We start from the raw sequence: 25,010 nt of genomic DNA, 5'->3' as shown, positions 1-25,010 counted from the left end.
CAATAATTTCATGAACACTTTTTGACGGGTTGAAAAGGTTTCTTTTCGGCTGATTTTTAATGGGATCAATTAGGAGATTTGTTACTAAATGAAATTAAACCAATACTATGATGCATTCCGCAAAACAACCAATTTATTATGAAATTTTGAAACAAGCATGCGTTTTCGATGCCCTCACCTTGTCAAAGGAGACCTTCTCGACTCAGCGATGTGTCAAACTGATGGAATACGTTTCGGAACGTGGAATCCGCTCCGACCAAGATTTATATTTACGTGAAATATCGGAATATTTTGAGGCAATCATTCATTTGAAATAGGAAAATTTCATAATTTACGCTTCCGGTGGATTCATATGTGAAAAACACGAGCTGGGAAGTGGAACCGGGGCGAAAATGGGGGAAAGAAAACACAAACGAAAACCAGAGCAGCACCCACTGTGCTACACATGTGTGACTGTCACACGCGTCATTACCACATTCAACCCAGCCCTGACGTTTAAATTGTTTACCCGCCTATTTGGTGCTGTGTCCTGCATTTCGGCAAACACGAATAGGTAAGCGTCTTTTATTTCGTAATTATTGGTGCATTTTGCTACATTTCCGCCACCTTTAAAATGATGACTTTTAGTAAAAGGTTTGATTCAAAGTTGAGCCCGTGCATTACGATGCGTTGGTTGTTCCTTGGACGAATGACGAAAAGTTTGCACTGAACGAAAGAGGAGGATGCTCGACTAGATGGGAATTGTAATAAAAGGTTTCGAATTGATTGAATACAATTAGATTTTCTCTTTCATTGCAGATGCGTTTGGAATTTCATAATGCTGATGCGTCACCTGGTTAGGGAAATAGATTGCCCTACGAATGCTGGAGTTAGGAACTAAAAATGTCGTGAAGCGCAGGACTTACCTGTACTGCTTTCGAAACGAACCATTCGGAAAGGAGTTCGGATGAATGAAACATTGCCTTTGCTTTGCTGCAAACCTTTCCCTTATACATCAGTAATCGTCCGGCTTGGAACGGGTTTTTATTACATCGTTTTTTTCTGTTTTGTTTTTGATTAATAAGATACGAGACGGTGGCACATGGCAGGCTCCGTACAGCTAGGTATTGTATTGATGATAGTTTTATTCGTTCGGGCACTCGAGCCCAGCGCTGCTTCATACTGCTCTGTCTCTAATGTTCTTTCCCGCTGTGAAGTGCGAATCTATTTAAAATACATTTTACACATATACTTCCCCAACATTCATACACACGGACACACATACACTCCTTCGGTATATTTACGGGGCCAGTTTCGGGAACCGTTCCTACCGTCAACAAGCCAATTAAAATTTGTTCCATTCACAGACTTAGAGCCTACCTTTAATTGCCTCAATCCTTGGCCGGGAAGGAACCATTTTCCTGTCGGACGTGCATGCCATGTTTTTGGCGGCTTGGCAGCCATTTTTGGAGTGCGTCGAGCTACTGGCGACGTTAACGGTTAACATAAACCACATATTGGCCGGTTTTCTCCCTCACCTCTGTATTATACGGTTCCCGCTCTAGTAGCTTTCGGTTATTTATAGGTAAACGTGTTATAATCATCATCATCACAGCTATTCGTGTGTATTCGAGAAAGGCAATTTAAAACTGCAGAAAACACGGACACGGACACGGTACACAAAACACCACAGTTACAAAACACCCACCGTAACGTTAACTCCCCCCGACCTAACCGACCGGCTGCAATCGATGGTGGACGATTTTTTTTATTGTTGGAAAACAGAAGAAACTTCGCAGAGGGACGCCAACGTTCAAGGAACAAGTTGCATTTTTCATTTCTCGAACATCGATAAGGACACAGACAAGACATCTTGTCTTCCAAAAGAGAGCAAGGGAACGAAGGGTTGTTGGGAAAATAAAACCATTAAAAGGGTATCTGTTCGATTCCGCGGTTCACAACGAATGACTTTGACTGTTTGCATACATGTTAGTCATCGGCGGAACGGAACGGCTGCGAAGGAACGGCTCAAGGGCAACCAAAGGGAGGCAGCGTTATTTGTCCACCATCGTGCCACTTTAGACCGTGTGTATAAGCGTGTGAGCGGGTGTGCGCGCACACCCTGCATTATTGAGCTGCACAGTTGCAGTTTCCCACCTACGCAGTACGCTACGTCGTCTCAACATAAGTTCATTTCTATTGTTCCCTTGGAGTCGTATTGGTTTTCCATTCTGCCGTACGGCGTGTACTGGTTCTATTTGTCCAGTTTTCACTCTTTTTGCAGGGCCACTATATTGTATTAGAATCGTTTGCTTCCCCACCTCTTTTGGGTATGTATAGGAGAAGAGGATCAGTCGTGCTTTTGTGTTCTTCTTGTGCTCTGTTTCTTCGCTCCGTTCCGATAGTGTTTGATATTTAAGTTTCAGTTGTGGCGGGGTTTGTCCTGCATCACAATCAATATACGTCAATACGTCAATATCTGTAAGGTTTTCAGTTGAACAATCACACCGGTTATGTTTTAGCTTTAGCTCTACAAACACAGGAATACATCGGACTCGGCCGCGCTCTAGGTATATACTTCCATCTATATCTATATAATATGTATGGGTGTATACATTATATAGTTGTATAGTGTATATAGTAGGTATATGTACAAAAAACCAACGGCTTTATGTTGCAACAGTTCTGTGTGGCTGTGTGTATATATATACCCTTTAAAATAGTTAGCTATGCTCGGCTGGCCTTTTTAATTATTTCGCGATCATTGTGCCTATCATTGTCACGGCTAGCTACTCACGTGCTCCTAAGTATATTTTGCGGTTTGGTTGGTCTACTAGTCAATTGCTACGTTCCAGCTTTTCAGTGCGTGCAAGTCTTTGGTTTTTCTTGGGGTTATCGTGTACATTTACTTTTCCAGAAATTATTGTTATCTGTTTTACACTTTCAACCCGGTATGCAGTACCGCACGAACACCTCAGCGTTGATATTAGAAGGGGTAGAATTTATTGTATACATGGGTCTTTCCATATGTTTAACTCATTTATTCCCACCGAGCATATAGTTCAACCTGTACGCCTTTAAACGTTTCAATTACAATTACATCAAATTGTTAGGGCATGTTTTAAGAGATTTGCTCACAGTTAGTAGGGGGTGAGTTACACACATCACACCGCCCGATACGCTTCAATTGGTTACGGCCAGTCACATTTAAACATCAAATCTACGGTGGCGGGCATTTATTAGTAGTAGTAGCATTAGTAATAGTAGAAGTAACAGTAGTAGTAGTAGTAGTTTAAGTAGTAGCTGTATTGGTACACTGCGTCCAGTTTCTTTGTGGCCGCTTAATGCAACAGAAAGCAGGATGGTGATGGCTGTGCTATTAATATTAAATTAAATTTCCATGTCCTGTTTCGTTGTAGTGTTTTAAAAATGTTTACCACAAGCATTATTTGAAGTATGTAATAACGAATAAATATTGTAACATTTTGAAATCAACGTTGGCGTTTTGAACTTAATGAATAAAAAATAATAATTACCGAGCAAGTTACGTTTTTTTGTTGGCAAATTATGTATCCTGTCTTTTAAAAGTGAGGAGAAAAATGAGAAATGTTATTTACGAATGGAATTTAACGGGAACTTAATACATCTCTGATGAACCAGCAATTTGATACTTAAAAACTCGCAAACTGGTGGTGGCAAACTTTTCCATGAAAAAAGAAGAAACCTAAAGAAGACCTTACGGACCGTTAAATTTACTGAATGATGAAACTGTACTGAAACTAGACATTGTTTTTTTTTAACCTCTTGTGTTTGTAAAACAAACTTCTGCAACGTCTTTCCATGAAGCTTTGAAGAGAGTGCTGAAACTATGAATACTCTTGGAAGGTAATAAATTTGAAACAATTTCAAAATTAGCAATTCAACGATTCTTTGCCGACCTCAGACAACTCAACAGCGCTACCGATGGTCATACAACTCAAATATAAAACATATTAAATAATGAGAGCATACTTTATGCAAAAAACCACACAGGTAATTTATTCTGTACGTTATACTTTCACAATATGTTTGGATCAAATGTAACATTTTTTCCATCAAAGAAAGCCAATAATGCGTAGGAAGTATTTTAAAATGTTGGGCCGGGTCTGGTGGTAAAGTCATCAACTGGTACGACTTAACAACATGCCCATCATGGGTTCAAGCCCCGAATAGACCGTGTCTCCCCCCACGTAGGACTAACTATCATGCTATGGTAACAATAAGTCACTGAAAACCGAACCCCTTCTTCACTGGTGGGTACAGGCTGGCCTTGACCGACAACGGTTGTTGTGCCAAAGAAGAAGAAGAAGATTTAAAAATGTGTGACAAATATTTCAAAGTTATTGAGACACTCTGTAAGTTAAAGTAAGATGATATGTTTTACATTTACCCATAAAAAAGTGTTTAACTCTTATTCAATCTATCTGTTACATTTCTTCACAACAAATTTCAAATGTGTACACGCGTGAAATGTGTGGCGTCAGCGGAGAATGGCAAAATAAAATATGATTTATGTACCATGTTAATGTAGAAAGTATAGTTAGTAGTTAAGGTATAGAATATCCCTACATTTCCTCAACATTTGCTTGGGATGTTTTCATTGAATCACTAAATGAGCCTCAACAAATGGTGCTGTGGATGTTTTAAATTAAATAAGTATTTTAATAGTATGTAAGCATACAGACATAAAACCGAAAAACTTATGGATACTAGCGGTTGAAAAATAAAACTAAAATAAAATATAACTTCAAATCTATTTCGCAACAAACAACCACCAAAGACAACGGACCTGAATACAAACTGACCCTAACTGGCGCCTTAGATACTGTTAAAAACCATTAAAAAATTATCTTTTATTAAATAAATTATTTATTTTACCATACATTGTTTTCCGGGTTCCAGTTTCTAATGTGAACGGCACTATTCAACAATCGCAAGAACCTTTTTAAACAGCCCAGCTGTCACAAAGAATAACAGCTGTTGAAAAACATCTTGCAAGCTTTGAATAATGCTGTTCACATTGATAACCTGAGCCGGAAAACAGTGTTAGCCTCTCACGAGTCTGCTGGCCAATCAAAGAAACTTCGGGGTACGCAGTGTAGGTAGTGTCGGGAAACATTTATCGCCGATCCCGCTGCTGCATACGTGTGGCGACGACATGAACAATCAAGTTTGCATTATGATAAGTGTGTATTTGTGTGTGTATTTATGTTTTTATTCCCTTCTATTTGCATTCCTTTATTGTGTCCTCGTATCGTACGACTGTTCCAAAGTCCCTCTTTTCAACACAATTCAACCCTTTCTGGTTTGTTAGCATAAGCATTCATTCCGCTTGTCGTTTCATTTTTTAATGAGTACACATTCGTCCCCGCACACAGCACAGTGCGGACAGGTAGTAGTTCAACACAAAAAAAAACATCGATTTGTTAGCCCCATTTATGTGTTGTTGGTAAGCGTTTTCATGTGGACATTACGGTAGAGAGGAACAAGTGATCAGTGTTAGTACGCGGTTAGAGTAAGGTGTGGCTTTTGCAAAGCTTGTTGTAGGATAAGAATGAAAGTAGAAACGCATTGTTAAGTAGTTAATAGTTAAGAGAAGCACAAACTTTGGATAAGATTAGGCCCCTGCTGTCTTCGCGATGAGTTATCCACGTCGACCCTCTTTTGTGTCTGTTCGCCCCAAATCAATCGCTCCGGACTTAAATAATTATCCCCTAAAACGACACCAAAATCAATTTCGTTTTAAAATGTAATGAACCATCACGACCGTTTCAGGCTGCCCGAACAAAACTTAAGAAGGGGTGTGTAATCTCTTAATGAAGGGACACGGTTGGCGTAACACGCTCTAGAGTAAGGATAATAATAGCTTCATACGTGAGAAAGCACGTGAGAACCTACCAGCTGCTGGGGCAGAGGGTGTGTGTGTGTGGAAAATCCGGTCCGCCTTACTAAAAGCTCCACCCAGCACAAATTACTGATCTGTTTTTAGTTCTCCATTTCTCCATTCTAGAGGGTTCGCTAAGAAACCAACCGCAGCCAATGTCCATACAAACAGCTGACGTTGTTCGCACGCCCTCCGAAGCGACCGCCACGTCTGTAATCCCTTAAAATTGAAGACCGATAAGAGCTCCGTTCGAAACAAATCGATCGGTATCCCCCGAACCACCCACAACCGGGCCGTTGACCTGACTGCCCCCCACCCCCCTCCCCACCACTCTTGCATTTAAATTAATCGACCCGCGCAACTCGCACAGCCCCCGACCGGGGCAGCGGTACGGTTCGATTAATTTAGCTACGTTTCCGATCATAACTCGTGACAGTCCCGCTTGCCCCAGTGGCCGTGGCAGTTGCCGGAGCGCTGCGGGCTGGTGTACGAGTACATGTTGTAGCCGGGTATGATGTGGACGCGCACGTCCGCCGTCGGCCGGTTGCCACCGTCCGCCCGCTGGCGCCGCGAGACGGCCACCGTCGTCTTGCAGCAGCAGTAGTTGAACAGGCTGATGTAGGCGCTGCGGAAGTGCCGATTGGTGAGACAGTAGATGACGTTGTGAAAGCAGGACTTGGACAGCCCGATCCAGACGGTCGTGTAGAACACGCGGTTCGAGACGAGGCGGGCCGTGCCGTACGCGAAGATGACGCAGAACGGCAGCCAAAAGACGACGAAGATGAGGAAGCTGTAGAAGTTGGTGCGGGCGAGCGACAGGTCCCAGGTGTAGGCGAGGCTCGGCTTAAAGTTGGGCAGCGCCATCGTGCGCTTCACGTCCACGATGATGCGGATGTGCGTGATGAAGGTTAGCAGCAGCGGCAGCAGCACGATCAGCCCGACCACGCCCGCCTCGTGCGGGATGCTGGCCTGCCGGGCGCGCCAGTTGCAGTAGTCGAACCGGATGTCGTACACGAACTGCATGCCGGACGCGATGCAGGCCACCGCCCAGATCAGCAGCAGGATCGCCGTCGTGTTGGTTTTGTTGAACCAGCCGCGCTCATTCTGGAACGTGCAAAGGCGCAGATAGTTCTCAACCGCCATCATCTGTGGAGTTTTGGGGTGGTGGGTAAGTAGGAGGGAGGTCGGAATGGAGCAAAATGAAGTCATTAGTTTCGTGTGTATGTGTGTGTGATTGGTAATGCAGGGCACGTACAATGTGCAGTAGGTCGAGAGAGAGAGAGAGAGAGAGGGTGAGATGTACACATCAGTTTTGGCATTTTCTTCAGTTTATTGCGCTATTGCCTGATGGCGCAACAACAGGCAAAGAAGTGGCCGTTGGTGGTGATGGTGGCAGTGGTTGGTGTACCGTTTCAAGGACACGGAAGCAAAACGTACATCGATAGGCACACACACACACACACACAAACGCACACACAGAGGGGAAAATATAGAGCAAATCATGGTTTTGTGCCGGCCACTTCCGGCCATTTCTTCCGCTTCCGGAGCTTCCCCTGTTTGTTCGCTCGCCGGAACCGGGTGAGTGGGTTATGGTGGTACGCTGATGAATTATCCCTTACCTGTTCGAGGCACCGCTTTTTGGCAGCACGTTGGCCTTTGGCGTTTCTGGATGGTAGATTTCATCGCCCTCGTGTTAGAGCGCTGATGGTTCCATCTAATAGCTAGCTACTACAACAACTACTACTATTACTACTACTACTATTACTGCTATGAGTTCGGTTGTCCCGTTGACTGTGAGCTACTAACCTACTTTTCGGAGCAGGCGGTTACCTTGAGAGGGAAAGTTTCGCTACTGCATTGGAAGATTGGATCGTGTGGGACCGGTGGGCGAAAGCAAGCACGTATACGTTCGCACGGGGAATGCAATATGCTACAACATTTAGCCTAATTACGTGCTGTGTGTGTGTGTGTAACGGAGGGTCTACTGCTTCTTGATTGTATTGTTGATTGAACTCGCGCTAAAAAGTTTGCACAAATATGGTTCAAGAACAGGAAGCTTGATTACACGTCAAACGAAGAATCAATTACAACATCAATTGAGTGTATGTAATATTAAACTACTGTGTATTGTATGACGCTTCTTCTTAATGCTTGAAAATTCTACTAAAAGCTGGATTTTATATAAGGGGTCATCCATATCTTACGTAACATTTGTGCGAGCACACGGGGAATACCTTTAAGCTTTATGATTTGTTACGGGATACGGGATGGAATGAGCTTCCAAACAGTATGAAGTAACGTTACAATATTTCAAATATTACTCACAACTCAAATATTCCTTATTTACAAAATAGTTTGTATTCTTACAATTGTTGCGATGATGAAAGATTATATGAAAACAATAAAGTCGAATCTCGTAATTTTCAGCCAAAATATCTCTAATCTTCGTGTAATTTTGCAAGTAGGAGGTGGTGTTAGCCACACATTAATTATTTGATATGATTCTACTGAATTGAACAGTTTTAAACCCTTTGAAATGGTATTCTACATTCGATCAATACGGAAATTATTTGGTATTTCACAATGGATGTGTTAAATCAGTATAATTTGCTCAAAGAACTGTCAAATTTGGAAAACCGCGTATCTCCGAAACCGCGTATAAGAGGTACCGTGTATCTCGGGGGCCACCTGTACTTCACTTTATGTAATTTATAGATTTGTAACATTTATTCAAGTTGTTCAAATTTTAAAATATTTGATTTTTTTAATTCAAAAACTTCATTTCCAATTAGTGGAAAAAACAAAAAAAGCGAACTGTAACGTAATTAATAGCGAAGTAGTGAGAAAAGTTCCAAAAAATATCATTTTTGCATCACGTAATTTGTGGACAGTACCTCGTCATGGTTGTGAGTGAATTTTGAGATGAGTTTTTGAGAAAGTATTTTTGATGTGAATAAAACTTAATATCTGCCTGTTATTTACTTATATCGATTTGGTACGATAAAATACTTGCAAAATACAGCTACTAGCATTGAAGGAAAACGTTCCTAACTAACCAATTAACTAAATAATACAAGGTTATCTACTCTTTCTCTACTAGTAGTTATCTATTAGTAAAAGATGCTACTTATTTTAAAGCAAACTAACTTTTTCTTTATCGCTTACTAGTATGGGTTTAATGATTTAAAGGCAATTTAACCAGTCAATATTGTGCTTTCGCACTTAAAAGATTATTACACGCAACAATTTTATATGCAATGCAATGAATTTTAATTTGCAATTAATTAATTAAATGCAATTAAAGCTTTAAAATCGATAGGAAAAATAAACGCACATAAAAGTCCACCGTACAACTAACTAAAAACCTGGGGGTTAATTGTAACACCGCCTTGTATCGCCTCCACGACACAAATAAGCAAAGCATACAACATGCAAACATAGTAAAGTACAGCAATGCACAGCAAAAGCACACAGACACACATCAAAGCGGAAAAGGGTTTGATTGAAATCGTAATGCAAGATGCAATTCATACTTACGGCTAATGTTAAAATGCTAACCAAAAACGAGCAAGCAGCTAAGAACCAGTGAAATTTGCATACTTCCGTGTCGGAATTGTCGATGCCAGCCAGCAGGACGATGGTGGACGCTGGCATCACTACACTAGTGATAAGTAAATCTGCGAGCGCTATGTTCACTATGAATGCATTGCCTGCAAAAATAGGTATTGGTAATTCGGTTGCAAAAACAGTAACACTCAAACAACGGCACAAGCTATATGTAAGAAGTATGCTACGACTGGGGTGGGATCGATAAGAGCGATTGTAAAGCGAAAGAGAGAGAGATAGAGAGCGAGAGAGGGAACTAAATCGCGCAAAGGGATGGGGAAGATAGTTTATGAAAAAGGCCCGAAGAAAGTGTAGTGACTAGAAAAACTGAGTAGAAGAGGCTTGTTGTTTAATGCTGAGTATTTAAAAGGTAAAAACCCTATATCACATTTGAATAGGTTAATTAGAAAACAAATAATTGTGATGCTATAAGCTTTACAGTTTATATAATTTATCTAACTCTAATTTGCAACTATTTGACATCGTTAAAGTGTCATTACAATACGATCAAAATCTAAACTGAAAACGAAACTCGCATCGCATTGCAGAAGCGTCAAAATACAAGACAGACTATGAAAAATACCTACAAAGGAGCTTTGCAAGAAAGAAGTGAAAAATACATTTTTCTTCAATCAAAAATCAATATTGAACGAGCTCTAGAAGATCACAAATTTGTTCCTAAAACAAATAAAACTGACAAATGCTGCAAAAAATATGTTTTTATCGATATGTTTTGTAAAAGTGACAGAGAAAAAGTGGAAAAAGGAAGTAGCAACTGTTTGAACTATGTTTGCTCTACTTTTAGCAGGCTTTTTTCTCTACTAGACACGTCAATCCTAGTCCCCCGGACGTGAAATGACGGTTTCTATCGGTGCTAGAACTCGGTAGAGCGAAGAAAAATCAAACAGACCCGAGAACAGAATTTTGCTGCTTCCCATGAGGTGGCAAATCTTTGGCTACAATGTTTGCTATCAGCGAAGCAGTGACGGCTCTAGAGCCTCTCTCTACAGATACTGGAATGGTCAGGAAAGAGAACAAGTTTTTAATAGAAGAAAATCGCGCAAAAACATTGCTGAAAAGTAGAAGCGTTCAACAAGACATCTGAGCTAGTAGTTAAAAAATAAAGAGAGAAAGAGAGAGAGAGAGAGAGATAGTGAAAGAAGAAAGGGGAAAAACGGCAAGCAAATAAACTATTTCTTATGGGAACTAGGAACAAGTTTAACTTTGAAGAGAAATCACGTCCTTTCGGTGTATGTTTTTCATTTAGCTGCGGGGTTCAGCAGCAGATTGTAGGTGATTTGGATATGGGTTGAGTGGAAGGTTACGGGTTCTTGTAATGTGAGCCATTTTACAGAAGAAAAACTGAAACGCGAGCCTTCGGATTTGGGTTAGCGGGTGGTGTTTTCTGAGAACCGTAATCGAGTTTTTGGTTCTACCTTTGCTCAAATGATTGTTGGCAGCAAGAAGGTTTCAAGTGTTTGTTGAGCTCATTTTGTACAACTCAATCACCTTTGGTACGTTAGTTCTTATTACAGTTTTAATTAATGAACAAATGGTATTACATGATTTTGTTTCGTAAGTATGTGTTATCATTTTGGTAATAAATATAAACCCCGTCTTCTCAAACCCACATGGTGTGATTAAAAAAAAAAGACTGGTCAGATTTTTTCTAGATCTGGTTTCATAACTTTGCATTTTCTTCAGTGATTTAGTGATAATTTAATAGTTTGTTTAAAAATGTAAGGGCCGTATGAAGGATGTAAAAATCCTTTCTAGCCACAAAGGAAAGAAGAACAATAATTGAATAATTTTAAAAATAAGCATGGTTTTCATTTATGTAGGTAGATTAAACAGCTTTTAGAAGCTCATTTGAGTTTCGAATATATTAGTAATATTGCTGGAGTATGCAAAAAAAATATATATTTGCATTATTTTTGTTTTTGTAAACTACCGCATTTTTAATTTATAAATTTTCACAACATTCTGTGAAGCGGTTTTATTGTTGGTTCTATGATGCCAATTGTTGTGTCAGAGTGCCAATCCCAGTAACTGTGTGTATCAATTATTGCCTCTAATGCGCCTATTTTTATCATGAACTAAATAATGTTTTGCTCTAGTTGTAATCATGATAATATCACCAGGTATTTGAGCAGATGGCAGATGATAGTTTTTATGTAACATTACAATACAATTAGAAAATAATTGTAGTTAAATGTATTTTTAAATGAAAAAACTAATGAAATGTGATCGATTATAATTTCATCATTTATATCTTAACATACATGCCACCATAGCAAATTCTACTGATAATATTCCAATTTCCATTCATTTACTCATATTATTCAATACGTGACTTTCAATTTTTTTTTGAAATTTACATAAATTTAGTTGTTTTCATAAAGTTAAAAAATATGTAAAAAAATGATTGACTTACAGCAAAATATTGATGACTTTGATGACTTTAAGATCGGATTAAGAATCATAGTATTTTAACTAATTTTCCATTAATTACTGATTTTGCAAATTGGATTAACCAAGTTTGAGACACATAGTTACGGAAACTAAGAAAACATGGCACACAATATTATTGCCTTTTAGTCAAAAAGGGAAAAATTAGTACCAAAAATATGTTATTGAGGTCCATATTTTGTTGACAATGACTGGTAAGAATTTTGAATGTTCTGTTAGCCATCCGTAATAGCTATTTTGTGTTGTAAATTGATTACAAACATACACATTTTTTTAAATCTACTTATAAAGTATACACAATGTTACAAAAAAAGTCATGTTGTTAAAGCTTAAAGGTTTTTAATCAATGACGTTATTCAATCAATTCGTGATATTACAACCATGTTCTGGTGACTTTAAAATCTGTATTGTATATAGCTTTACGAAGATAAATTCTTCATAATGTTGGTCTGTCGTGCCACTAGAAGCGGCTTTACTATCTGTGATTGATTGGTAGTAGCACCCATAGCAGAACTAACACGAATGTCATGAATCAATCAGAAAATTGGAATGGTTATTCAAATGATTTGCTATTGATGATTTACTTATATGTGTATAGCACGAGCTATGGCATGGAATTACACAAAATCTCACTCAACATCCACGGACTGTTCCCTTTCTTTTTGCTGAAAACCACCGGCAAATGTAAAAGCATCTGCGTAAAGCACGATTTAACGTCGATCGTGCGCTTCGCAGCACTAAAATTAACTTTCCCAAACTGTCACACCAAAGACAAGTTGTCCCCGGGTTTCCGCCCAGCCTAAGACATGTTGCCCCTGACAGTTTCATCCGAAACGACGTCCGAAAAGCTCACGCTCCTGTTTCGTTGTTTACCTCCTCCTCGTTTCGTATTTTGCCAAAGTAATCGGAGTAAAAGTAATAACCTAATTGAAAATCATGGCCGACTGGGATCAACTAGTGAATGGGCGCTAGAGAGTGGATGGTGCGGCAAGGAGCAACGCAAACCCCATCCCCTCCTTGCGAAATCAAACAAACACGCGCACACACACTCGCACACAAATACCCACCTGCTTTCTTCAGATGGTCCTCTATCATAACGGACGATATCATGAAAACGTTGCCGATACTGCCGACGACGGATAGGCAGGCTAGCAGCAGTAATCGAGCGAGACGCGGCCATTCGGTGGAAAGTGTGACGGGGGAAACCTCTCCCAGCCCGGTGCTGCTGTCGCTTCCGCTGCCACTTCCCGTCGTCGTGTGGTGCAGATGCTGTTGATGATGTTGTTGCTGCTGTTGTTGCTGCTGTTGTTGCTGCTGCTGAGATCGGGAAGAGAGAGCTAACGAGGTTACGAACCATAAATTAGGCTCGGTCTCGTTCAGTCCCACTGCCGGCGGTGGCGTGGGTCCGGTCGTGTGCTTCGGGTCGTAGTAATGGTCGCGCTCTTCCTCGGCAGTGGGCAGGGGCGGCGGTAAGGAGGTTGTCGGTGTCCGGGAACTACTTGTTGCTGCCGTTACGAGCTGCACCAGCAGCGTTGACATGACGGCGCCAGCCAGCTGCCCGGCTGTCACTGGCCCCACGAACCCGTCCGCCGTGGGGGCGGCGGTAAAGTTTGACAGCTCGGCCGTAAGGTTGTCCATGGTCGTAAGAGTGGGTCTCGTGGTTTATTTTTTTTGTTCGGCGCGAACGCGTTTTCTTCTTTATCTTTTGATTGTTTTCCCCTGTTTTTCTTTTCTTTTTCTTTTGTTTGCTTTCCGTACCGCGTTGACCGCTTGTTATCGGTGTGAGGGTTTGGGTTCAAGCTCAAACGCTCTACTCGAGCACTTTCGCCTGTCTAGCACGCTGGGCTCCGTTGTTCGTGCTGGGTGTGGGCCACACTAACCGTGTTAGTGTGTTGCTGCTTTCCCGCATTTCACATCCACAGCCTTGTCCACGGCCAAGCCAACGGTGGTCCTGTAGAGGAAGAGGGAATAATTTTAAACCTTATTAGATCGATTAGGCCACCGTGAAGCTGTGTGTGTGGGAGAGTGTTTGGAAACATGACGACTAGCCGTCATCGGAAGTAGTTGATGGTAAGTTAATTTTATTCTTACGATACTTTTGAGCCGTACAAGGATGATAACGCTTGGCAGGATGGAATACTCGATGGGAAGATGGGTGTGTGTAAACGGAAATCACTAAGGACTGAGGAGCGAAAGTTGGGTAGGCATTGAGGAGGGAGATGATTGCTTCCAACGATGATGGAAGAATTTCTGGCCCAGACCAGCAGATGATTGGTTGTGCTGTGTTGTGTTGACTGGCAGGACTGACGGCAGGATATGTTGGCGGGGTCTGTTTGTGAGGTGTCAATTGAATTTTTGCCCCGAAGGAACGAAATTACTTCGGATCGCTTGGGAGCGATGTCTGTGTCTAGAAACCGTTCAACCTGGAACTGTTCTCGGGAATGTTGTTTTTTTTTCTTTATTTCTATGCCATTTTGTTTTGGTAGATAGTTTATTATGTAGTAAGAAAATGTTTAAGTTTGAGATATAGTGCATCCATTTTGATGTTTAACTGAATGAAACATTAAAAAATCAATGGATACATAGTACCTTTAATCATAAAAAACGATTTATTATATTATGTATGAGGTACAGGTTAATTTGTCTTATATCACTTTCTTATCATATTATTAGGCATCGGGGCCACGGGGCTTTCTTAAGCTTAGGAAACATTCTCAAGCACTCATTTAAGTTTCTCAAGCACTCAAAATTTGTTCTCAGACGCTAGCCCGTGGCCGTTGTCAATTTTTCTCATTCTGAGAAACTGATATAGCCACTCAAGCTTTATTTGTAGCTTTAAATAGAATCTCTAGAGTTTTTGATCGCATATGTTTTAAACCTAATCCAATTATAAATATTAAAAACAATTTTCAACGTATTTTCCGGAAAACGAATAGCACAATTGCTCATATTTCAGATAGCCAATCGATGCATCGTCAAAATTCTCAAAGATTCTTAAAGATTCTTAAACTGATTTTGTGCAGATTTAACACACATTGAGAACGTAAGTTTCTCAAAAGCTCTCATGAGTGCTTGAGAAAATGAGCGTTCGGAAACCACATGGCCCCGCGGCCTTAGCTGGCGTATTGAAAAAGGGACGCAACATATCACATTTCTTGGATGGAAAACTAAAGACAAATCACGTTTTTCTTGCTTGACTAACTATTGAAATTAGACTGGTAAATCGGTAGAATTTTTTTTAATAATAATTTGCATAAGCTCATAACGATATCAAAAAAGAATTTAATTATTTGTTATTATAAACAAAATAATGGAATAAAATCAATTATTGATATATAAATGATTGATATTGAACATTGAAAATTATTTTCTCATTTTTAATAATAACGTTTTTATTACGTTAATGAACGTTGAATTAAAAATGCCTTTTTTGTACAAAAAAATACCAAAATTTTTGCAGTTTTATTGTTGCTAAAACTGTCAAAAGATGTAATATTCTGTCAAATCAAAAAAGTTCCCAAAAAAAGCTAGTTCAAACAAAATCCTTAATAATGGTGATTGGAAAACAAAATGTAATGCAAACCCGTACCTTGCAACAAGAAATGGCGTTTAACAACAACAAACAAATCGGTAAACGTAAAGAAAGCAGTAAACAATAAACTAAAACAACATCAGCATTCCATCCGCGTCGCCGACCTTTCGCCCATCCTTCCAAAACACACATGAATTAATATGTTTCCAAGCCGTGAGTATCGATTTGATCCGGTGGTGCCCCCCCTGCCCTGGTGGTCGTTCCACTATTCCGTTACTGCTTGCTTTAACACTGACCATTTCCATTACTTTTAGTATCTGTTTTGGAAGCAGAGGGCCCCGGGCTTTCGTCTTCTGAGTGGTTTGCGGCCAGCTCTTCAGCTAATGGTGTCCGTCTGTCCGCACTGCACTGTGCCAACTACTGTGCGTTTGATTTTCACGACACTTTGCCCCAACGATGTACGTGTATAGCTGGGTGTGTGTGTTTGTTCTTTTGTTGCGCACCAAGCACCAGTCGCTAGACGTGCTGAGCATACGCAAGTAAGTGCTCTAGCGTGTATCATTCCTCAATTCTTATCTTATCACGTTTTGCACGCCCCGAGGCAAGCGCGCGCGTTTGGTTTGGGGGCTGTTCTACGAACTTCCTGAAACTCCCATGACGACACACTTCGAACAGGAAATGTGTATTACGAAAAGTGGAGCGCGCATTTGGTACGTACGTGGTGGACTGTTTCTTCTCTCATACAAAGCTTGGTACGCTCAACAGTAGTTGATAATAATATTGCGTTGTTGATGTATCATCGTAAATCAGACGCTTTGTGTTGGTATAGCGAATGGGTGATAACTTTTAATTTCAGCTCAGAAACGCGCTCCAATAACAAATAAAAATACCGCAAATGCAACGAAATGTGCAGTAAACGCAAACGTTGATGTGGAAAACGTATTTACCGCAAAACATTTTCCGGCGCTAAATGACCTCATTCGAAAGGTAATTAGAGTGATTATTTTTCTCCATTTGTGTGCACTTTGCGGGCGGAAGGTGGCGTTTTTTTGTTTGTTTCGTTCGTCGCGCTTCCGAGGTTTTAGAGTGCAATTAGTGTACGGATTAAAGTGGGTGGATCGACACTCGAGAACGCGATAAGGGCAAACCGTTGAAATATGAAAAGTTTTCCTCTAATCCAACCGGAACTGAAGTATGTGAGAGGTGGAGGGATTTGGTTTGGAAAGAAACAGACCCTCTATGACTGTGTGTGTGCGTTTGTGTTTTCCACGTCTATTCTATTTCTATTTGATTTTAACGCCCCAGAGCGCGGCTGCACGAGTGTTGCGCTGCACTAAGAAGTACAAACCACCAGGCGTCTCCATGGTGAGTGGCACTCAAGCGCTTTCCGTTGATTTCTTTCGTCCGTTCGTTTCCATTAAAGGGTGGTCTGTTGAATGGGCATGGTAAGTAAAAGTTTTTTCATTAAAATTACATAGCCTGGCTCGTTCGTGGGACGGTATGCACTCCACTCCAGGTGGGTGTGATTAAACCACGATTCCTAAAGGATTGGCAAACAAACACAGCCGAACCGGTGCAGTTCCCATGGGGCTGATGCATTATCGTGCCCGTTTCAATTCGATCTCTCTCTATCTTTCCCCTTCTCTCTCTTGGACCACCATCGAAGCGGACGGTTCTAAATTGAGCCAAACCTCGTACTGCTCATCCATGGAAGCCTTCCGGGTGGGGTGGTTTATTTCCCGATCAGACATCCGGCCCTCATCATCTCGATAAAACGCATCGAGTGCTTTATCGTTGAGCGAATTTAATTATTTTCTCGCTCGCACTCCACATCACCACCTCCCCCGCCCGGTCAAAACGACACAAACAGACATCGTTGCAAAGCAGAGTTTGGGAAGAGCTTTGCTGCTATGCGGTGCGAGACGGGAGGCGAGCAGGACGAGGATCGTGAGCGCAAAGCGTAATCGTAATAAGCGACCCCATTTACGGACGCATCTCGGGTCCGGTCGTTTGGTGGGACTTGCCGGAAGATGGCACCACTGACGACGAAGACGGAGGGGGGGGGGGATATGATTGAGCGCTTGCCGCCAACGGGTTTCTTTTGACGCTGCACAACTTAGTGGGTCAGGAATCGATGGCGAAATAGATGGATGGGATGGGCGGGCTGAGGCGACGGGGTTAAGTTTTGCTATCCTAACCCAAATAGCCACAACCTGTAATCCTACCACATTGGTATCCATTTTGTTGAGAATGCCAAAAAAAAACAGCACAAAAACGTTTGCCGTTTGGATAATTCTTGGCCTTCGTTTAGAAAAACGAAAGGGGGCAAAAAATATAGATGGAGCCCCACACATGCGGTGGTAACGGTGGAGCTATTTGTTTAATGTTGGCGGGTTTGAAGGTGCTGAAAGCAGTGAAACCTTTTTTCACGAAAGGCGAGAGTTAAATTTGGTGTGATGACGGTCAAGGACCTATCCTCTTTTAACCAGCGCAAGGGTAAGAAAGTGTTCGAGATTTTACAATCCAGTTCGAAGGAAAAATACAATCCATTAGGCGTACAGGGGTACAGTAAACAGTCCAACACATTCGGTAAGGTAGATTTAAACACATTTTACGATTTAGCTAAAAAGCGTTAATGTGAGTAAATTTATTTTATACTTATTAGTGAGTGATAAACATTATTTTGTTATTCTCATTGTCAGAAGATCATCAAATTTAGAAGGATAAAGTGTATAGTTTTAAAAAATGTAGGAAGAGGAAGATTTTCCAAATAAATGTTATTTACGCTGCATCCTTCAAGGGTTAAATGTGAGTTTGGGACATTGTTGTGTTACGTAATTTATGGATGGTCGCTAGTAGTTTTCAATAATTAAATATGTTCTAACCCAGTGATGTCAAACTGGTTTTGGGTCGAGGGCCGGATTAGAAAATTAGGCCGCGGGACGCAGTTGAGCGATTTTGAGTGGGTTAGGCGGTGAATAAAATTTTACCTTTTCATACTAAAATATATCATTAAGATATTTTATGTTTTTGATTCATTTTATGATTTCTTTCTCACTCACTGCACCGCATGGCGCTTTCGGCGTAAATCATTAAGGACTTATTCTTTGACCTAAAATCGTATCGCAATTCTTTTCCTTGCCTTCTACACAACTTTTCATGACACCATCTTTAATTGAGTATAAATAAGAAATATGGAAATACAATTAAAACAAGGACAGCAGGTTTAAAGGAAAAGAGACTACCAACTTCCAATCGGTCTCATACAATTCACGCCTTTTTGTAGCGCTTGGCTTTTCGTAGTTTTTAAAGATATCGGCCAAATTTTTGCAGAAGCCTAACTAAAGAGTACCCCCATCAATGAAGTGAAGAAAGTGGTATTCCGATATATAGCTTTCGAATTTTCCAGAAAGCCTCAAATCAGAAAATGAGTGAAAATATAGAAAAATATGATTCCGACCTTTGGGAGCCAACAGCAAACAAAAACTAATACACATGCAACATGCCATCTTCGCGGGTACCTTCCCAAAAACAGCCACTATGCATAACTTACTTCACACTCCGTTAATCGGACTATTGATTCTTCCTCAGTGGATAAAAATTAGTACACCCATTATTCCTGTCTCGTAATCAACAATCTACTTCAGTTTCATTCAAATAACTGCCAATGTTCTGCACGGGCCGGATTGAATGGCTTCGCAGGCCGTATGTTTGACATCTCTGTTCTAAACCGTAAATTTTTCGGTCGAAGAAAATCTTGAAAATATATCAAACTTTTAAAAGAAACGACTTTTTTAAAACATTAAACATGGCATAAGGAATTCTGAAATATCACATTATATCGTATTGGAGTTGAAAATTCTCTAACTCATGTTGGACACTCGTGAACATATTAAATTGATAATATGTTTTATTCTTCTTTTAAAAGTTGACTATTTAAATTGTTCCTTTTTTATGAAATAAAATTTTATCATATATTTTATTCGAATACTGGACTGCTGTTCTAAAAAGAATGAATGCACAAATTTCTTATTTATATCTTTTTAACATCATGTCCAGCGAAAAAGGACACGTTTTCTAACGAGGAAATAACGAATCATCTTTGTAACGCTTGTTTCACTGTTGCGCACTTTACTTCCGATGCTGCCATCGAAACAATGACGGGGTTACGTTACTTGAATGTTTATGCCGGATTAGCTATTGTTAGAAAGAAACGTAGCATGGAGGGAGTGTCACTCGCCCGACGGCCCGACTGCATACGCGTGAGGTAAAAACATGATTTATTTCGATGATGATATCCGGTCCCGTGCCCAATTTCTCCCATCACACGCCCTCCGGAAGTGATGGACGGTGTGTGGCGCTACGAAACGAAACGAAATGTTTTATTCATACAGTAGGCTATTAACGGGATTGTTATTAGTTTTTTGTTGCGTTGGTTGTTGTTGTTGTTGTTGGATCGTTTACACACCTCGCTACCTAACATCATAGGCGTCCATGGGTTTGATGAATAGTGTGTGTGTGTGTGTGCAAGTGACATCAGCAACGGGCGTAACGAAATCGACAGTAGGATATCGCTCGCACTGATAACCGGTGACAACGCCCTACAATCTACTTTGTTGCTATTTTTGTTGTGCCACCCCCTTAAAACAAGGCAGGAACTAGAGAAGGTGTGTGACCAACGCCATCGAAGTGGTGGGAGCGGTTGCTTTTAATGAAGCGTTTTGCTCTCTGCACTCTAGAACTTTGTACTACACCGGGTAGTAAAAACGACGATGCATATCATTTGCGACGATGTGCAGCAGCACGGTAGCAGCTTGATAATGGCATCCAATTTTGTATCACTATTCTCCAAAGAGTACAAAGCAACAGGGTACAGGAACGTTGACGAATGAACTCCCTGACATCATTAATTCACAACGGCACTAATGATAGCGTTGAGGGGAATGCTTCAATTTTGTGTAACAGGGGTTAGAGTATTAAAGCAATGGGGTTTCGTAGCAGAAGAGGAGCGTGTTGACTGAGGTTAGTTCTGGGAGATGTTTTTTTTATAAATAACCGAACTATGCTATTCATTTTTTAAACTTAAAATGAGTAAAAAATCCTCTTTGTTGCATGTCTGATCAGGTTAGCTCGTATTTAAGTGTGTAAAACGTTGTTTTGAAATGCAATTAATGTTGTGTGACTCTTTCTATTCCGAATCGCGAAAATAAAATCGTTTTTGGAACGCAAGATTGTTTCCATAAAATCGTATTGGTCCAACATAGTGGCACGCATCTGTCAATTAGGTATGGAAAATGCATCTCGGTTGATGAATATTGCCACTGACACAAACAGAAATGTTTCTTATTTTAATCAACAAAAAGGCCATTGGTTGTTTGCGGCTACATTTGACACATAATTGAAAATGTTGAAAATGTGTTTTACGGATTTAAAATGACGGATTTAATATTTTTGAATTGTCTAGACTCTATGACAGCGGTTTTCAACAGGGGGCGGGTGGGGGGGATATTTTAATATATATATTTTTAAATTCAATGGGGTGAGCTTCAATGATTATTCATATTTTAAAACGAAATATTGAAAAGATATATTTCATTCAATAATATACGGAAGCTGAATATTATAGAAGGTAGTTAAATCCAGAATAAACTGATAAAGCTGCAAAATGATTTTACTTCAAACTCAGCGTTTTAAGAAAATATCCTAAGAGTTGTGGGTTTTAATCAGCAATTCGTTATTTAATGTTGCGAAAATGTCTTTGCCAACTTAAGTCACCACTAAACACCAACTTAAGACAATAGACGAGGCATCCAAAATGACTTGCGGTTCTCGCTAGAATCAAAATACCCCTATAAACCCTGTAATGCATAAATTTGTGTTTTCCATAAAAAAACTGTACCAAATCTTGAACTATAAACTGCTGAAGTAGTGTAAAACTTACACTTATTTACACTGTAAATAATTGTTGCGAAGATCATGAAATCATGTTTCACAACTAATTGTGAATCAATTTTTGACCAGTAAACCAGTAAGTCGTTGATATCTAAGGTCATTAGTAGTCTACCATAAGCCAGACAGGCTACGGTTGTTGCGCCGAAATCAAAGGGCAAGATTCAATGATTTTGATCCATTAGCAAGAGGTGCTGTTATTTAGGGATGTTTTGTTTTTGAGAATGTTAAGCATGTGAAACATAAAAACACGATAAATGGAAATTATTTGTCAACCCCGTTTATTCATATAAACCAGCTGTTGCGAAATGAAAACCAACGCGGTGTAAATTCTTTGCCGAAACGATTTATTGTTCTACGTTTGTCAAAAAATTAGTCTTCGATTCCCGCTTTTGGTTTAGAGCCTTCTGCGTGTCCTGTCGCCCTTTTTATCCTTTTCTTGCCGAACCGAACGCGATCGGTTGAAACCCGAACCGATATCTTACCTATTTCACAACGCGCGTTTACGACAGGTCGTTGGGTACCTTGCGAAAAGGTTCCCACACCAGCATTGGAGTACAAACATTATTATACTGAAATTTATTTGACAAAATTCCAGTTGTTGCTCAAATTAAATTCTATTTTCTTTTTGTATTTTTCCATTTCATTTTCAACATTTTCATACTGTTAAGTAATACAACATGCAATAAACCCTCATATTAAAAAAACGCTGCTTCTACGGTAAAGTTCACGCAGGCAAGAGCGACAATTGTTGGTAGCAAGTGCTGAGCGGACAAGCTACCTGTCGTCGCAGGAGTATCTGCACGTTTAAGCTTTAAAATTATGGATCCTTCCGGGCGTGCAGACGAGTCGAAAAGCACAGCAAACCGTTATCTAAATTTGGTCATTACAACCGAAGCGAACATCACCCTTATTGAGGTCACCGCCAGTGTCACCGCGGCAAATACTGCGAAAACCAACAAAGAAAAGTCAGTAAGACGAAACGGCACATCGCACCCCGGTAAGCATAAACCGGTGATGCGCGAAAAGCGAGAAAAGCACAACCAAAATGTCCTCATTTGTTGCCGTCCGCGTTGTCGGCACACTTGGTGGTATGCTGCGGTCGGTGAGCTGTTTAGCGAGTGGTACAGGCATTTTTTTTTCTCTCTGTTAGTTGTTGCACACTGTACAATTTAGCCGCGCGTCTCGGTGACCGTCGGTGCGGAACAAGAGCAATTAAGATAGCGAAGCGAAGGAGTTGTGAACCGTTTCGGTGGCTCGTTTGAACTTCAGCCGTCGTCCAGCATTTGGAAGTGTTGGAATTTATTGCATGTTATGGAATGGCGGACAGGAAGATCATGAAGCGATAATCAACGGCACTTCTAGTGGCACTTCTTTGCCCAGATGAAAGAGACAGAAAACTCATGAAATTAATTAAGCATTGTTTAATGCACTCTTTTTAAGCTGAAATTTATGACGTTTTGCAAAAGCTTTGACTGAATCTACCGCTGAGACTTCTAAATGAAAGGACTGCAAGTACCATAGTTGCTTACACTCATTTTTTAATAGTGATTTTCCCCATCTATTTTCAGACTGCCACCGAACGATGGACAGGCTTTCGATAACGTTTTCCACGAACAAAACACAAGCAAACTTTGTTAATCGAGAAAAGCTCGCACCTTTTCTCCGAAGCAATCACTTCGAAGCAAGCAGAGACTCACCAATAGAGTACAACTGGAGATTTCTAACTGCTTTCCCACGACGAAGTCCATCCTCTTGGACTTGGACTTGCTATTTCCAGCAGCGATCTGAATCTTTTATGCGTTTTAGCGGTCTTCGGCCCCTTGTTCAACTTGCACGACAACTTCGACATTCCGGGACGCTCCAAACCCCGGGAAGCGAAACGTAACGCGCTGGACAAAAGTCACAATGGCTCGGTTTCTATAGATTGGCTATGAAATTTTGTGGCCCAATCTTTACGCCCCGCGGCACAGATCGAAAGCAGCTTTACCACTCCCTTATGGTCCTGTTGTTTGATTTTCGATAGCGTCATCGTTCCCGGGGAACAATAATGGAGCCGAAGCGTTTTTACACTTCTTACATTATGCAGTCGATTGCGCACGAAAAGCGCCCCACAAGTCGATGGCTTTTTGATGGTGCGAATCTTAGCCGGGTCGTTTGCTACTTTTGTACACTTTTTTACTGGACTTGTCAGCTGCCTTGGCATTTGCTACGAACTAATGTGCAAATTATTGTCCATACTCAGTCGATAGTAAATATTATGATTTTCGTGATTTCATTAAATCGTTTTGCTCTGCACATGGTACAACAAAGCTAAAAGTAAGCACCACACGCATGCGTCAAAATTAAGCCGGGAATTACCAATTATATTTTATTTTCCGATAATAACTTATTCCTATAATAACTACTATAACTTTATTTGACTACATGCAAACTATCGTTTTGTACATTGGACATGAAATAACTTAACTTATTGACTAAAACTAAGGCAATGAATTCATGAAAATGGGGCAAACATCAATACGATGCAATTTGCAAAACTCTATAATGCTGCTCATAGTTTCGAAATTAAACGTACAATTTCCAGTTAAACATAACTTTTTAAATAATGTGAAAAGAAGAAGAATGTGAAATAATGTGAAAAGTAAGAAAAAGAAGAAGAAGAAGAAGAAGAAGAAGAAGAAGAAGAATAAGAAGAATAAGAAGAATAAAAAGAATAAGAAGCAGAAGGAGAAGAAGAAGAAGAAGAAGAAGAAGAAGAAGAAGAAGAAGAAGAAGAAGAAGAAGAAGAAGAAGAAGAAGAATAAGAATAAGAAGAAGAAGAAGAATAAGAAGAAGAATAAGAAGAATAAGAATAAGAAGAAGAAGAAGAAGAAGAAGAAGAAGAATAAGAAGAAGAAGAAGAAGAAGAAGAAGAAGAAGAAGAAGAAGAAGAAGAAGCAGAAGAAGAAGAAGAAGAAGAAGAAGAAGAAAAAGAAGAAGAAGAAGTATAAGAAGAAGAAGAAGAAGAAGAAGAAGAATCATTTTCCAACAGTCTCCATCAAATCTTTTCGGAAAGCAGTTAATAAAAGGATGATCGAAATACAGTGTTTCTTACAATTTTTATTTTCACAGTGGAACGCCGTTTAACCCAGCTCATAGGGACTCGATCTCACCCGGATACTCTAATGGAAATGGAAGTGTGTTTCATAGACACGAATTAGTTTTTTTAAATAATTTCTATCATATTTTGCAAAAATGAAGTATTATTATATGCACATCATTTTTGCTTGAGGGAATTGTTAAAATTTGTCATGAATTCGGTCATATGGTCTCTTTCTTCTTCTTCTATTTTGGCGTCTTATTCATTACTACGCAGCCGGACAGTCAGTCCTTGCTACGGGGGCACCGTTCATTCTAAGATTGAATTCGCACCACTCCACGACGGGTATGCTGTTAAGTCGTGCGAGTTGACGAACTGTTCTACGGGACCGCCCTAATTCGTTACGATATTATGGTCCTGCTCGGCACACCATGCCAATCTTATAGCAAGTAAATATCATTCAATACTTG

The 25,010-nt window shown here is 40.3% G+C and overlaps 1 protein-coding gene and 1 long non-coding RNA gene across 2 annotated transcripts in view; one reads left to right on the top strand and one right to left on the bottom strand.

Moving 5' to 3' along the window:
- The first annotated feature begins 24 nt into the window (after positions 1–24).
- On the top strand, positions 25–3,526 carry LOC133391878 (uncharacterized). Its single transcript, XR_009765329.1, has 2 exons — positions 25–553; positions 799–3,526. It is a non-coding gene; the product is annotated as an uncharacterized LOC133391878 (long non-coding RNA).
- Positions 3,527–4,334: 808 nt separating this feature from the next.
- The window catches only part of LOC5667114 (melatonin receptor type 1B), a 39,238-nt gene continuing 18,562 nt past the window's right edge, over positions 4,335–25,010 (bottom strand). The window contains exons 2-4 of the mRNA XM_061645518.1: positions 13,045–13,928; positions 9,440–9,612; positions 4,335–7,048 (exon numbers count right to left, since the gene is read on the bottom strand). Coding sequence (XP_061501502.1) covers positions 6,323–7,048; positions 9,440–9,612; positions 13,045–13,615 — 1,470 coding nt within the window. The 5' untranslated portion in view covers positions 13,616–13,928 and the 3' untranslated portion in view covers positions 4,335–6,322. The remainder of the gene's footprint in view (positions 7,049–9,439; positions 9,613–13,044; positions 13,929–25,010) is intronic.

This window comes from Anopheles gambiae, chromosome 2, assembly GCF_943734735.2.
Source record: "Anopheles gambiae chromosome 2, idAnoGambNW_F1_1, whole genome shotgun sequence".
Lineage (NCBI taxonomy): Eukaryota > Metazoa > Arthropoda > Insecta > Diptera > Culicidae > Anopheles > Anopheles gambiae.
Note: the sequence above shows the minus strand (reverse complement) of the source record. Positions and strands in the feature narration are given on the sequence as shown.